We start from the raw sequence: 16288 nt of genomic DNA on the forward strand, positions 1-16288 counted from the left end.
AAAAACCATCAACTTGCTTAGCCATAAGATTGTGACGGTGGAGATAGTGGTGGTGGGCTAAAGCTTGACGATGGAGGTCATGGTGGTGAAGGTTGGCGTCGGTTGAATATTTGGACGATTTTCGATCTATTTCCGGCAATAAAAGTCAATTAATAATGAAGGAGGAATGAAGGAGGAGAGGAGGAATGAAGGAGGAGAAGAGGAATGGCGAGAAGGAAAGAAGGAGCGAAGGAGGAGAGAGAAACAACTGTGAGAAGAGAGAGAGGAGAGAGAAAGAGAAAAGAGAGAATGAGCGGCTGCTGAATGAGTGTGAAGTAGTTATGGTTTGTGAATAAGGTATGCTTTTATACCGTAGTTTTTCAATTAAAAAAAAGGGTCTTTCACGACTGTTTTGCCGGTCGCAGATTATGATTATTTACGACCGTCTCTTTGACGGTCGCAGATTATGACATTTACGACCGTCTTTGCCGGTCGCAGATTATGATTCAGATTTTGACATTTACGACCGTCTCTTTGACGGTCGCAGATTTTGACATTTACGACCGTCTTTGACAGTCGCAAACAATTTATTTTAATTTGGAACTATTTTTAATTGTTCAAACAGCCTTGCGACCGTCTAAAAGGCTAAAAACGGTCGCAAATTTGCGACCGTTGTCAAAGCAGTCGTAATAATGCGACCGTTTTTCAGACGATCTTAAAAAAACGGTCGCAATTTAGCCGAATTTTAGTAGTAAAATAGGAGAACGTTCACCTACTAATATTACCCTTCAATTGGCCAATCGATCGATTAAATTTCATAGAGGATGCTTATTACTTTATTAGTATCAATTTTCCAAAAAAAAAAAAAGGGTTTTTGATGTTTTATATATTCCCTCTTTCTTTATACATAGAGATATCCGGTGCATTCTATCTAGCTAAGTACCCTTTTCTTTTGTCAAAAAAAAAAAAAAAAAAAAAAAAAAAAAAAAAAAAAAAACTAAGTACCCTTTCATCATTCAATTTTACTATGAGCTCCATATTTTTATTTTTATTAATTCCTCCGATTCTATTTAGTTGACGCGTTTAATTTAGGCACATATATTAAGGAGAGGAGAGAGAGTGAGAGAGAATGAAAAAGCAAGTGGGGTAGCTTATAAATTGCAAGGTAAAAATGTTACCCAAAAAGAAAACGTGTCAATTAAAAAAAAACTCCCTAAAATAGAATACGTGTCAACTAAAAAGAAACGGTGGTAGTATTTTATTTATTTTTTTTAATATTTGATGTATTATTTGTTTTGGGTTTTTTTTTTTTTAATATTGGTATGAAACTATAAACAAATTTAAGAAATTTTATGTGTTCGAGACTAATCTAGTGCAACAACCAAGGTATTTCTTGGGCCAGTGGGCCACACACTAATTTACTTATTATATTATTGTTTACGACACGCAAATCTATACTAATATATTAAAAGACGTTCATAAAAACGTCTATTTGCCACATAGATTCCTCATTGCGTCACGTCATATATACTCAATTCTTCAATGCACCATGTCACCAACTCGATTCCTCAAAACGCCATGTCACCCATGCAACCAACAATAACACTATATGATGGCTCAACAAAATTAAAAAAAAAATATGTGGATGTAAAGGTTCGAACAGTCAACCTTTAAGAAGAAAAATCATTGTTTAACCATCTAAATAAATGTCAAGTTATGTTATAACATTGCACACAAAATTATGTTATACTACAAAAGTATTAAAAACACATTCAACCTATTAAATGTCTTTTTGAAAAAATTAATTAATAGTTGTATAACTAAAATTAGTAGCAACCCGGGACATCGCCCAAGCTATACACTAGTTTTCTTTTAAAACAAGTAGTGTGAATATTGGATCTCTTAGAAAAACCCTGCATAATTCACTATTTAATACTATCACAATTTCCACCACATTACGGATGTTAAGAACATCAACTCCACTGATACATCATTGAACTGAAAGATACTTACTTCACATTTACTGACAATGAAAATCAAACTTTAAGAAGGCATAACATACCAACTTATTTGAGATCTATCAATTAACAAGCAATGGGAGCAAAGAGCTCAAATTATATAAGTAAGGCCTGTCGCAAATACGCAGTTTCAGGTACCTTCATTTAGATAGGAATTCTTATTACAAGATGCCTGATTATACCAGACTAACCATTCATAAATATCCGCAAAAGCATATGATCAGCGATATTGGGATGCTAATTCACCCTCCTTGACGATGTAGTTTTGAGGAGGGAAATCTTCTCCTTTAAAGTAGTTGTCCAGCATATCCTTTACACCAGCAGCATAGCGCAACTGCAGCATTTCAATTCAAGTGATAAGTTCATACTCATTGAGCCATAACGAAATCCTACGAACAAAAGTGTGTAGACTTGAGCAAAAATTTACACAGATTACCTGAGCATCAATAGTTGTGCCAGAAATATGAGGGGTCATGGCATGATTCGGCATGTATCTCCAAGGATGATCCTTTGGAGCTGGTTGTGGATACCAAACGTCTCCACTATACCCTGTGAAGTAATGTTACAACTTGTTTTAAGCTCCAATCCGAGAATCCTAATTTGAGTGCTTTATGTTTTAAAAATATAAATCCAACTCAATGTAAGAAATTGAGAATGGTAACGGTACACTAGTAACTTAGTAAGAGGTAAGAATTAGCATGATATGTATACAACAATCTAGAAACTATATATGTATATATGCTATAATACCCTTAATAAAATTCTGTCACTATAACAAGAATTTTAATCTCTAACAGTTTGTTTGGATTGATGGAAATGGAGGGAAGGGAAGGGAAATTGAGGGATAGATTATCTTTCATTTGGATAACAAATGTGGAAGGAAGGGAATTGGAGAGGAGAGAAATGAAAGGATTAAATTGTAAGAATTTGATCTCTCCAACAATGGAGAGATTTGGAAGGAAAACTCATATTTCTTCCCTCCCCTCCCTTTCTCTTCCCTCCCCTGCACCTCTCTCCCCTTCTTTTCTTTCCCATTTCTTTATCCAAACACACCCTAACTCTTCCTAACCTCCATTTAACATGCATGAAATAATTCAATCAACAAAAGTGGCATAGAGAACATCTTAGTTTTTTATTTAATTTTTTTTTATTCCGAAATATGATACATGAGTATATTAGGAACGTCTTCTCGCGAGACTAAAAGATCTTAGTTAGGGGGCAGGAATAAAGAAGATTTTAGTTAGGGATAATATGACTAGTTTACTTTGCACCTTAATTTTATAATGCAATATGTGAAACTTATAAGATTTCTCCATTTCGAAGAAAAAGTTCATTTTATACAACACATTGTATAAGTATCTTTTTTAAAAAAAAATAAATAAATAAATAAAAACCCAACTATATCGCAGAATATAATACGAAATTGGACTGAATGACATATATCTTGGGTGCATAGGACTGCACAACCTGAGTGGGTGCACTCAAACACCGGGAACAACATTGTTGGGTGTAAGGCATGAAATAAACAGCACTATTGGCTGCAAGGCGTGAATTTTTTTTCTAACATAATAGGTCAGGTCATGAACCAAGGGTGAAAAATGTCATGCCTTGAACCCAACAGCATAGCTTATGGTGTGGAGTGCACCCATCTAAGATTGGGTTGTCATCTGAGGTTATAGTTGGTGTCATTGAAGCTGATTAAGCTGTCAAAACTGCAATATAAGTTTAAACTTTAAAGGAACCTAAAATTGGAAGTTCATTGAATACAATAAATCAAAGAACAGAGAATTTTTACCAGCAACATGACCACTTGAGCAAGCATCAACAATAGCTTGGGTATCCATGAGTGCTCCACGAGCATTATTAACAATTAGCACTCCTTTCTTCATTTTTGAAATCATCTCCTTGTTAATCATTCCTCTGCACCATAGATAATTAATTTGCTAAACACATACTTAAAAATTACAAATTCAAGGAATAGGTGAAAGCCTAGTGCTAACTTTAAAAATATATAAATAAAAAAATCAATTTTGCCTACTTTCCCAATGACCTAGATCACAAATGAGCACATGATAATATGATATATTATAAGGTGAGATGTGCAGTTCAGATAAGAAACCACATACTTGGTCTTCTCGGTAAGAGGAGTATTCATGACAACCACATCGCATTTGCCAAGCATCTTTACAAGATCCTCCTCATACTTTGCTCCTGTCTGACTCTCCATTTCTGGGTCCATCCTGATACGATCATGATACAGAAGATTACAATTAAATGGCTTCAGTCTCTGAAGCAAAAGCTTTCCGATCCGTCCTGCACCAACAGTTCCAATAGTCTTGCCCTCAAGGTCATAAGCTCTGTAAGCAATACCCGCAACATTCCACTCCCCTTGGATAGCCTGATGATATCCTGGCAAGAAGTTCCTGACGAGAATGAGGATCCTCATTAACTCATCTTCAGCGACAGAGACAACATTGCTTCCAGTTACCTCTGCAACTGTAAGACCAGCAGCAGCTGTAGCCTCCAGGTCAATGTGATCAGACCCGATTCCAGCGGTGAGTAATAATTCCAAGTTCTTTGCTTTTTTGATCCTCTCAGCAGTAACATAGGCAGGGTGAAAAGGTGTTGTTATGAGAACATTGAGATCAGACATATGCTTTTCTAGTTCTGCAATCAAATGAAGGGTTACTATAATTTAATATAAAAAGTCTGGTGCCCATAATGGTATTGTGGTAAATGAAATAGTTGATATTCCTTATTGTAATACAGGGGATATCCAAACGATTGATACGCAAGTAATGTGCTAATCAGTAATCACTAGAGATGGAAAGAGTATTATATTACACAGCACATAAATATCAAAACATTCAATTAAATTGTAGTTTAAATTTCTAATTTAATCATATCAGATTAGGATAAGCTTTTCCACGTTAATTCGGCAGAAACATGATAATGTTGAGAAAGCGATGACCCATAAGCAACAGGCCTAAATAATCCAGGACCTACAAACAAATGCTAAATATAATATTGTGAATAGACGCAATAATGCAGAAAGAAGTTCAATACATCACTCTGTAGATATATGCATCAAGTCCATTACAAGTACATTTCCCTCTCTTTTTGTTAATTTCAGCCACCCTACTCCAATTTTTTTTACTTGCACTTTTGCACATGTAAATGGTCATAAAAATCTCAGTATATTTGCGCACATAATAACATCGAAGACCAAAGCTATGCTTTTCAGTCATAAGCAACTACAGAAAGCATATCACTCCTCTATTCCACTACTTGCTTCAAATGCCCAATTACCAACTAACAGTCCTCGAACTTCTTTATCTAGCAATTACTATATCAATTATCAAGCATTTTAGCTCTCCACTACAAAGAGCAACTTTTTGTCATATGAATAGAGCTTACCAGCTAATAGTCCTCAAAATTCTTTAATTTGCAATTAAGATTTCAATCATCAAGCATTTTAGGTCTCCACTACATACAACAACATACATTCATCTCCCTGTATGAATGAATAGAGCTTAAAATCGTTCCATGTTCCAAGGAAATAAACTGGTTTTCCATTCTCAGTTTGTACACCCTTCACTTCTAAAGCAAGACCAGAATGGGGAAAAAAGGATGAAAAAGTAGCTTTGCTTATGTCTAAAAGAAATTTAGTCTTCTAGAAAACCTACCAGAATTGGGTCCATCTTTGTCATCCGTAACAATGTACTCATGGCCCTGCGACTCCAGCCAGTCTCGTATCCCCAGGGAACCTTCCACACAACCCACAAAGTTGGGATTCATTGATGCATATTCATTTGCTTTGTAAAAGACACCTACAATTTTCTTGCTACTACCCGAAGAACCCTGTTTAACAAGTACGTGAGGAGTTAAAGATGTCAAACACAGTAAAATTTATAAGAGTAAGAGTAGTCGATAAGAAAATTTAATTTCAAATTACCAACTTACATCAATACTCAACTTATTATATACAATTTTTGCTACACAGTCTCATGTTCCAATTTAATACGAAATATCTAGTTCCCTTCATTTTATGTAACATAAATGCACTTGAAATTCCAAAACTCCAAGTGTTCACACCAATCGATGACAAACAAGGATCTAAATTCTAAACCCAGATAGCTAGCACTAGTGGCTGATTATAAACAAATTTTACCCAATACATTCCTGCCTAGCAAATTAAAAAAATACTTCGTAAACAATAAAAAAAAATTCATAGATTTCTTACAAAATATATTTTAAAACTTTTTATTTAGACTATGTAACAACATTGATAATTTCTTCATCATAGTACTCCATTTGTCCCATTTCAATTTACTCACAAGGAATGTTATAAAACTTAAAAATTTGACAACAAATTCAAGAAGTACACAATATTCCTGTTGTTTTCCTTAAGTAAAATGTTATTACATTACACTATTTATCTAATCAACTTTAACTAATGTTTGTGATTAATGTCTGTCTTGTGGTACTTGATAATTAAAGATACTATTGGTCTGCATCGGAACATGTGCAAGGAGAAAGGTTTCACTTGAAAAAAAAAATTAATTAAAAAAAAAAAATTTAAAAAAAACGGAGGGGTATACAATACTAGATTACTAGTGTTACTAGCCTCTGGTAATTAAAAATACAACCATTTTACCCAATTACCTATTTTTACACAACTTTTTTATACGTTTATATTTAAGGCAATAATTTCATAATATCTGATAAATCAATTGATATATCTTAGGGGTCAAGCCCCCTATTAGCCTTAAAGAAGATTCTCTCATGTGGTTAACGCCTTGGGTTTTTGCTTGAATGTGATGATCAGTTCTTTTTCATTTTAGATATTTAATAATTTATTAGTTTTGAAAACATGCTTGCTTGCAATTTGTCATACCTTAGTGTGAAGTATACTCGTTTAGTATACTTGCCACATCATCTAAGGTTGTTGGGAATTAGTTATTATCCTTGCCAGCTGTATTAAATGTTTTTCTCTTGTAATAAGCAGTGAGTAGTATAAATACACCACTGTACTCTATTTTTTACTCACTTTAGATTCATTTCTCCTCCTGTTGTAAACAAGAAGCTTCCCTCCATTAATGGATTTTACTTCTGGTGTTTAAGCTCCATGAATATCTTCCTTTATTTCTGTCTGTTTCTTATGTTAGCTTCCGATGTAATCTGATAAGAGCGAGAGTGCGTTCTCTGGGTTTCTGGAGCTTCGTTAATGGCGGATTTCTAGGTTGTCGCCATTGTTGCAGCAAGTTCATAATTCTGGTATTATTCCTATTCTGATTTTTTGGGCGTTTTCTGATTTCTTTAATTTCTGGGTTGTGCGTGAATTGTGCAATTGATTACTTGATTGATTGGTTCTGATTTGTTGAGCAATTGTGGTTGATTGATTGTACTTTTGTGCTGAATTTTGGAGTTTCTTTGTGCATTTTCTTGAATTCTTGATTGTTTCTTGAATAATTCTTCTGGGTTCAATAGTTCTAAAAATGGCTCAACAAGAAAGAGATGTAAGTCAAGATCCTGCTAGTCCGTATTACTTACATCCATCTGATTTCACTGGGTTAAAGCTTGTTTCGAGTGTGTTTGATGGGTCTAGTTATGGAAATTGGAAGAGGACACTGATCATTGGTTTGCCTGCTAAAAACAAAATGGGTTTTGTTGATGGTTCTTTACCCAAACCTAGTGCTGAATCTGCTACTTTTAAGGCATGGAATAGATGTAATAGCATGGTCATTGGTTGGATTATTGCTGTGTTGGACCCTCAAATTGCAGGCAGTATTCTGTTTGTTGATACTGCAAGGGAGATTTGGTTGGATTTAGAGGAGAGATTTGGTCATGCATCTTCAGCATAATTGTACTCATTACAGCAGGATATTTCAAACACTGAGCAAGAGGATTTATCTATCTAAGTTGAAGAAACATTGGGATGAACTGGATAACTTGTCTCCTTTGCCTACATGTGTATGTAGTTCTTGTACTTGTGCATTAACTCAGAAATACATCAAAGTCCAGCAAGATCAAAGGCTAATGGTTTTCTTGATGAAGTGGCCAACAACTATGCCAATGTTAGGTCAAATATCTTAATGATGCCCAGTTTACAAACTTTAGCTCAAGCTTACAGGTTGATTTTGCAAGAAGAAAGGCATAGAGCTCTGAGTGTTGGGAGTCAAAAACAATAAGAACCAGTTGCATTTGCTGCTAACTGAAGGAGGTTTGATGATAGGAATCAGTCTTACAACAAGGGTTCTTATGGCAGAGGATACCAGAACAATAGTCAGCACAATAAGAATGCTGGAGCTAAAAGAACAATTAATTACTACTGTGATGACAGGACACAATATGGAAAGGTGCTTTAAGTTGAATGGTTATCCACCTGGGTATAAAGCAAGTCAGCAGCAACCTCAGGGTTTCAAAAGATTTGCTCATTTTGCTGATTCTGTGAGTGAAGAGTCTAGCTTCATTTTTAGTCTGATCCAAGTGCAAGTTTAACAAAGGAGGAAATCAGTCAGTTTTTTTGAACAGACAGAAGATGGATTCCATGAATGCTACAGGAGATGGGAATGCTTTGTTTGCAGGTAATTATTGTCTCTTGTCTGCTTCTTATAGTAATGGCTGGATTGTTGATAGTGGGACCACTGATCATATGTGTCACAAATTGGATTATTTGCTGATTATAGAATTGTTCAGGATTTGAACAATCACATTACAATACCAGATGGGACAAAAGTAAAAGTGACACATATGGGAACTGTCAATTTGCCTAATGGTATTGTTTTGAGGAATGTGATGTATGTGCCATGTTTTGAGGTCAATCTTATATATGTGCATAAATTGTGTACGTTCTGTATGTGCCATGTTTTAAGTTCAATCTTATATATGTGCCATGTTTTGAGTTCAATCTTAAATATGTGCCATGTTTTGAGTTCAATCTTATATATGGTATTCACTAATGATAAGTGCATTATTCAGGGACAACACAATTTGACTCCTTCACTTGTTCTTGGTAGAGTGGGAAATGGTGACTCCTCCACTTGTTCTTGGTAGAGTGGGAAATGGTTTGTATTTTGCTGGTTAGACATCTGACAAGACTGCTGCTTCTCAGTTTCTAGATTGTCACAAAGTGCTTTAGATCAAGCCAAGTTGTTACACTTAAGGCTAGGGCATATACCTTTTAATAAGCTGAACCTTGTACAAGATAAAATAGATTGTAATAAGACGACATATGAGATCATTTGTAGTATCTAGCATAGGAAATCTTTTCCTCATAGTTTTTTTCATTCTGTCACCCCTTTTGAGTTACTTCATGTTGATGTTTAGGGACCCTATAGGTCTTTGACTCATGATAGATGTAATATGTTCTTGACAATAGTGGATGACTTTTCTAGATCTGTTTGGGTACATTTGATGAAGTGTAAAACAGATTCTGTTGCAATTTTGACAAATTTTGTGTTGTATATTGAGAATCAGTTTAAAAAGTGATTATAACTAATAATGCTAAAGAACTGGATGAGGGTGCTATACTTCAGTTGTATAAATCAAAAGGTATTCTGCATCAAACCAGTTGTAGTGATACACCTCAACTTGTTGAGAGGAAACACAAGTATCTTCTTAAAGTTGGGAGAGCTCTCTATTTTCAGTCTAGGCTTCCTGTGTCCTATTGGTGAGAGTGCATATAGTGTGCAACCTACTTGATAAGCAGGATGCCTTCTCGACCCTTGGGAAATAGCACACCTTATGAAAGGGTTTATGGAAAGAAACCTGAAACAGAACATCTTAGAGCTTCTGGGCGTTTATGTTTTGTTTCTACACCAAAACAACACAGAGCAAAATTGGATTTTAGAGCTGACGGTTGTGTGTTTATAGGGTATTCACCTACACAAAATGGTTATAAAGTCTTACACCTGGAAACCAGGAAGGTTTTTGGTTTTTGTATCTAGAGACATTGTATTTCATGAAAGACACTTCCCATTTCATATTTCACCTTCTCCTCAAACCACTCCAACTCCATTTTTCCTTCCTGCTCATACTCCTTGTCCAAACTCTTTCACCTTTGATACACTTCAGCTCCACAAAATATCCCAAACACTTCACCTCCATAAAATATCCCAAACATTTCACCTCCACAAATATCCCAAACACTTCCCCTTTAGACACCAATTTGACTGATTTGTCTACTCAGTCAAGTACATCTGTGTTGAGGCAGTCCACAAGACCTACTAAGTTACCTGCTTGGATGATAAACTATGTTTGTGGAAGTGCTATTACAGAAAAAAGCACTCATTGGTGCAATTTAGTGTCATACAGCAGTTTACCTACTGATCACAAGGCTTATAAAGCAGAAGTAGCTTCTCTGAAGGCACAAGTTTCTTAAAAAGAGGCGGTATAAAAGCTTTACAAGACAACAAGACTTAGGAAATAGTTGATCTACCCAAAGGAAAAAAGGCTATTGGCAGCAAATGGGTTTATAAAATCAAGCTGAAGAAAGATGGAACAACAGAAAGGTTTAAGGCAAGACTAGTAGCTAAGGGGTTCACCCAAAAGTATGGAATAGATTTCTAAGAGACTTTTTCACCAATAGTAAAGATGGCATCTGTGAGAAGTATAATTGCCTTAGCTTCTCACCATGGTTGGACTATTTTTCTGCTGGATGTTGCGAATGCCTTCCTACATGGCAATTTACATGAAGTTTATATAAGAATGCTTGAGGGAGTTCCTAATCTAGATAATAAAGAAAATCCTTGTATGGGTTAAAACAAGGCAGCAGTGGTTTGAGAAATTGGTTGCTGAATTAAAGTTCTTGGGCTATCAGCGGTTCGGTTTAAAAATGATTACTCTTTGTTCCCGAAGATTTCTCATGGTCATCTTACTATTCTTGCTGTCTATGTAGATGACATTGTTGTGGAACTGACATGAAGCAAGTTCAAGCATTGAAGTCTCATCTGCACTCAACCTTCAGTATCAAGGATCTTGGTGTTCTTACCTATTTCTTCGGTATGAAAATTGGTTATACAGGTGGGACTACCTTGTCACAGGCAAAATTTACTAGAGAAATATTTGGAAGATAGTGGTATTGTTGTTTTCAAGACAGTTGCTACACCTTTGCACTTAATCTTAAACTGCAGTGTGATGATGGTGAACTACTGCAAGACCCATCTTATTACAAGTGTATGGTAGGGAAGTTGAACTTCTTAACCCATACTAGACCTGATTTGGCTCAACATGGGTTAAGAAGTATCTAAGCCAATTCATGCAAGCTCCTAGGCTGCCTCACTTACATGCTCAGGGAATTATATTCAGAGGTGGTCTTCATCTGATTATGATAGGGCTGCCTGTATTGTATTGTATTGATACCAGAAGATCAGGGATTAAGCTGGAAGTCTAAAAAGCACCCTACAATGTCTAAAACTTCATAGTACAGGGCCATGGCCTCTGCTGCCTCAGAAGTGACTTGGTTGGTCAGAGTTCTAGGATTGGAATCAGAAATTTGCAGCCTGCTCTCCACATAGCCAAAAACCCAGTCTTTCATGAAAGGACTAAGCACATAGCCATTGATTGTCATTTTACAAGAGAGAAGGCCCTTGAGGGTCTCATTCAGCTAACATACTTGCCTACTCAGTGTTAGTTGGCTGGCATCATGACTAAAATTCTACCTTCTCCTCAGTTCAATATGATCAAGTCCAAGCCTGGTGTGTTCACACCAAGCTTGAGGGGGGATGTGAAGTATAGGAAATGAAATATACTTGCCACGTGTAGACACCTAAAAATGTCTCCCCGAAACCAAAGCTGATAATGAACAACCTTTCCCCGCCATTATTGGTCGGGTTGAGTATTTAATCTTGGAGTGCTTAAATCCATATTTCCATTTCATAAACCAACCCAATTCCTAGCTGATTCCCCCAAACCATAACTTATTTTCCTCTTTTCGTACCTTTAAACCCAAAATAATTCATTTGGTGTCCTTTAAAATCATTCATTTCATGTTCTTTTTATAAAAGCGTTTAGTCCAGTTTATTTTGGTCCATAATATGGGTCCAACGATTTAATAGTTTGATAGGGTTGAAAAGAGCTTTCCAACGATATATTATAAGCCCAACACCGAGTTATAACGAATAAGTTATGACCAAAATATTAAACTGAGCCTAAACCGAACCTAAGTCCACCTTACCTACGACCCAATGATCATGTGGAGGGTCCAAATGATTTAATCTCATTCCTAAACCAATTAGGATTAATTGGAAGCTTCTGTAAGTTTCTAAAATATCTTAATTATCCTTTTTTAAAAAATAAGATTAAAGAGTTTGAAATTAAATAAAACTCGTTTTTTTTTTTTAAGTCCTAATTCTATTCGAATTGAAAGACGTTCAAAGATAGATAGATATTATTTTCGTGCCTCATAGTTTTTATCCAAATCTTATATGATTGGATAGCTCTTGAATTTATCTTTCCAATGATATATTATAATATCAATTCTCAGCTATAACGAAAAAGATATAAATAAAATATCAAACTCTATCCAAAACTGACACCGTCCCACTATTTTGTCCATATCTTTTATTCTACAAAATATTTTAATCTGATTCTAATTGGGTTAGAAAGTAGACTTCAAGAGCTTTCCAACGATATGTTATTTATCTTATTCCGATTTCTGGATCAAAAGATATGATAAAAACAAAAACCGCAAAAACTGCAGTCTATCGAGTTTTATTCCGATTTAATTCGGATCTTATCTTAATTCTTCAATCTTTGTTTTTTCATTATAAATAGAGGCCATATCACCCCTTTTTTTCAATCATCAACAAGGTTGATCACAAAATAATTTTCTTCTCCCTCTTTAGCCTAAATACTAGTCACCCTATTCTCTCACAATACTTCCCTTAAGCACTCCAAGGAGTCCATACAACACCCGAGGTTTCGTCCTTAAACCAAGGCGTGAAAGGTATAATTGACTGTGGGTTTGGACCAAATCGAATCTTCATTTATTTAATTTAATTTTCATTTGATTTATATTTTTTATTGATTTTACGAACAATTTATTCATGATGTAGCAATTTTAAGGAACGTACGGAATGTGAGTAATTAATTAATTTAATTACTCTTATTTTATTTTAATATTGCTAGTCATGATTAGGGTTATTATTATTATTTTATTTGACTAACGTTATTATTGTTGAATTGCTTCCTATATTAATGTTGACTTTTATATTTTATTGATCACCATATTACATGTTTAAAGGGAATAAGTAATTGAAAATCATGCCTAATAAGATAATTTGGACAACCGGTTTAGGTTCCTTTTTAATCTTGTTATTAATTCAAGTGATCACAATATTTTAGAATTATGTGTTGCATTAATATTCAACCAATTTAGTGTAATAATAGATTGGAGCAAATTGAATATTTTGTTAGTATGCCTTTGAGATCGCAAGAATCACTTTTCACCATAAGAATAGAGTGGAAGTCAATACGGACGAATGTGACTCCATGACTCACTTCTTACCATCATCCCCGATCCTCCATTCGTGGTTCCGAACCATATGGAGTTAGTAATCTCATGGATTATGAATGGGGTGTAACATTCATGGGTCAATCGTTGTTGCCTTCGTTATCCCTTATTCGTGGTTGGTTGCCTTAAATGATTAGTGAACGGTTTACAAGTTCCTTAAAAACTTGTTGGCGGCTCCCTACTTTCTTTGTCCCTAATCGTTGTCCCTAATCGTAATGTCAATTCCCACTTCCTATGAGTGTCAAACATATTCACACATGCTTTAACGTAGACGCACTTCGAACGACGCCTACAACACGTTTGCTCAAGTGCAAGCTAAGGTTGTTAGGAATTAGTTATTACCTTTGCCAGCTATATTAAAAGTTTTTCAGTATTCTTGTTTTTCTCTTATAATAAACAGTGAGTAGTATAAATACACCACTGTACTCTATTTTTTACTCACTTCTTCTAGATTCATTTCTCCTCCTACTATAAACAAGAAGCTTCCCTCCATTAATGGAACTTACTTCTGGTGTTTAAGCTCCATTAATATCTTCCTTTATTTCTTTCTGATTCTTATTTTACCTTCCGATTTAATTTGATAACACTTAGTATTTAACTTGAGGTCACCGGTTCAAATCAATCACTGTTTCATTAGATTTATTTTAATAAATTGTCAAATAACAAACAATTATATTGTAATTGGGATAGAGTGATTAATCATTAGTAGCATACTAGTTTTAATGTCAGATTTATGTTTGACTCACGTTTAATAAGTAACATTGATATATTGTACTGGATAATCTGTACAATTTAATAGTGTGTTTGGATAAATAAAGGGGAAGGAAAAGAAGGGGATAGAGGAGAAGAGGAGGAGAGGGAAAGGGAGGGGAAGGAAGAATGGTGAGTTTTCCTTCCAAATCTCTCCCTTGTTGGAGGGATAAATTTCTTGCAATTTAATCCCTCCATTTCTCTCCCCTCTAATTCCTTTCCTTTCCTTCCTCATTTGTTATCCAAATGAAGGATATTTCATCTCTCCATTTTCCTTTCTTTTCTTTCCCTCCATTTCCTTCCATCCAAACACACCGTAAATGTCTTTCTCATACTCTGCAATTAAAGATATCACTTGACCTTTGAATTAGAAAAAAAAAAAAAAAAAAAAAAAAAAAAAAAAAAACATTGATTTGACACATAAAACATCACATGTTTATATTTAATTACCAAAATATATATGACAAGCTAATTGTCATGCCACATAAGCTTCCAAGCTAATTATGTTTGTACCTAGTTTGATCCCCAATGGCTACCTATTAGCTTACTATTTAAATTATCAATTTATTATATTTATCTTAATTACTAATTGACTTTTCTTTTTGGCAAGTTTTTTTCTTTGCCTAGCTAATTTGCTTGACTAAACTAATTATATATTTTTGCTCCAATAGTCAAGCTAGTAGCTAGAGACTATTTAAAATTGCAAATAGGTCCCTACCTTTAACTATTGGAGTTGCTCTTATCATCACATAAAAAGGTGCTTATTTATTCCACCTTACAAATGAAAAATTAAAAAAACAATAATAAAAATAAAATCCATTTCTATGCAGTAAATCTGCTCATTAACATAATCCATCTAAGAATAATTTATTTATTTAAAAAGAAATTATAAATTTCAGCTTGGCAGATTCCTTGTCGCAATTACAGACAAAAATAACCACTTCGTAAATCAATTTAAAAAAAATCATGGTTTATCCAAAATATCAAAGGTTAAGAATAAAGTAATAAAAGAAATAATTTGAAAAGGAAATTGTGAATGAATATAAAAGGGCGATGCTTGCTTACTTGAAGATTTCTGGAGAAAGATGAAGATGATCTTGCAGAATTAGCCGTGACAGATTTGACAGCAGATGTAATTGCACGCCTCATCGCCGTAATTATTACTTGATTGATTACTCCTGTTTTTTGTCTTTCAATTCAGTCTGAACGATAGTTTAAATAATAAATGATGATCAAAAATCGAATTGCCAATTCTTGTTGAAATCGCCACCTACGTCGGCTACGTGTCTGGTTTTGCTATTACTACCTCCTTTTTCTCCAACGTAATTGCTTATTTGACATTACTCTTATCCCTTTTTTTTTTGGATAATGTACTCCGTATTATCGAGTTTTACACTCTTCAATCAATCAATTTATCTTTATCATGTATTTTAATCATTTTTTTAACTAGGTTAGATCTCATGTCATGCATAATTTTTTAATTTTTATCACATAGTATCAATTTTATTTTTTTTTAAATCTCTAATCAAGCTACTTAATTTTTTTTTTTATCTTTTTTGAATACATATTATATTGCTTCCTTCTATTTTGAACCTTGATGGCAATTTATTTATATTTCAAATATGATAATTTTTCATTCACCAAGTTGAAAAATGTATATTCATGATTTTTTTTACTATAAATAATCATTATACATTAAAAAGTAATTACTAATATAGGAATTTATTTAAACAAAGATATGGTTAGATATTTATGTTTATAAATATATTATTCTACGATTTTTTCCCTAAATTTTGGAAGTTAACATTTTGCGTATATAATCTGCCAATTTTTAAAAGTTTTATTTTTTAAATTTAAAAAATATGCTAAGGACACACCAGAAGATGACACGTGTCATTGCTGGTGTGTCTTTTAGTATATTGTTATTGATTGAAAATGTCTTTTTCCCATTCACTTTTATTACTTTATTAATTCGAAATTTTATTTTCCTATATACTTTCATTACTTCACATTTCTCCACAAACAA

General features: G+C 34.2%; 1 protein-coding gene across 1 annotated transcript; it reads right to left on the reverse strand.

Moving 5' to 3' along the window:
• Positions 1 to 1849: 1849 nt before the first annotated feature.
• LOC110734533 (formate dehydrogenase, mitochondrial-like) lies at positions 1850 to 15629 on the reverse strand. Its single transcript, XM_021914704.1, has 6 exons — positions 15328 to 15629; positions 5684 to 5858; positions 4124 to 4664; positions 3793 to 3917; positions 2434 to 2546; positions 1850 to 2331 (listed from the first exon to the last, which is right to left on the reverse strand). Exons 1-6 carry the CDS (start codon positions 15409 to 15411, stop codon positions 2218 to 2220), a joined length of 1152 nt encoding a protein of 383 aa, XP_021770396.1. The 5' UTR covers positions 15412 to 15629; the 3' UTR covers positions 1850 to 2217.
• Between the last annotated feature and the right edge of the window lie 659 nt (positions 15630 to 16288).

This window comes from Chenopodium quinoa, unplaced genomic scaffold (genome assembly GCF_001683475.1).
Source record: "Chenopodium quinoa cultivar QQ74 unplaced genomic scaffold, ASM168347v1, whole genome shotgun sequence".
Lineage (NCBI taxonomy): Eukaryota > Viridiplantae > Streptophyta > Magnoliopsida > Caryophyllales > Amaranthaceae > Chenopodium > Chenopodium quinoa.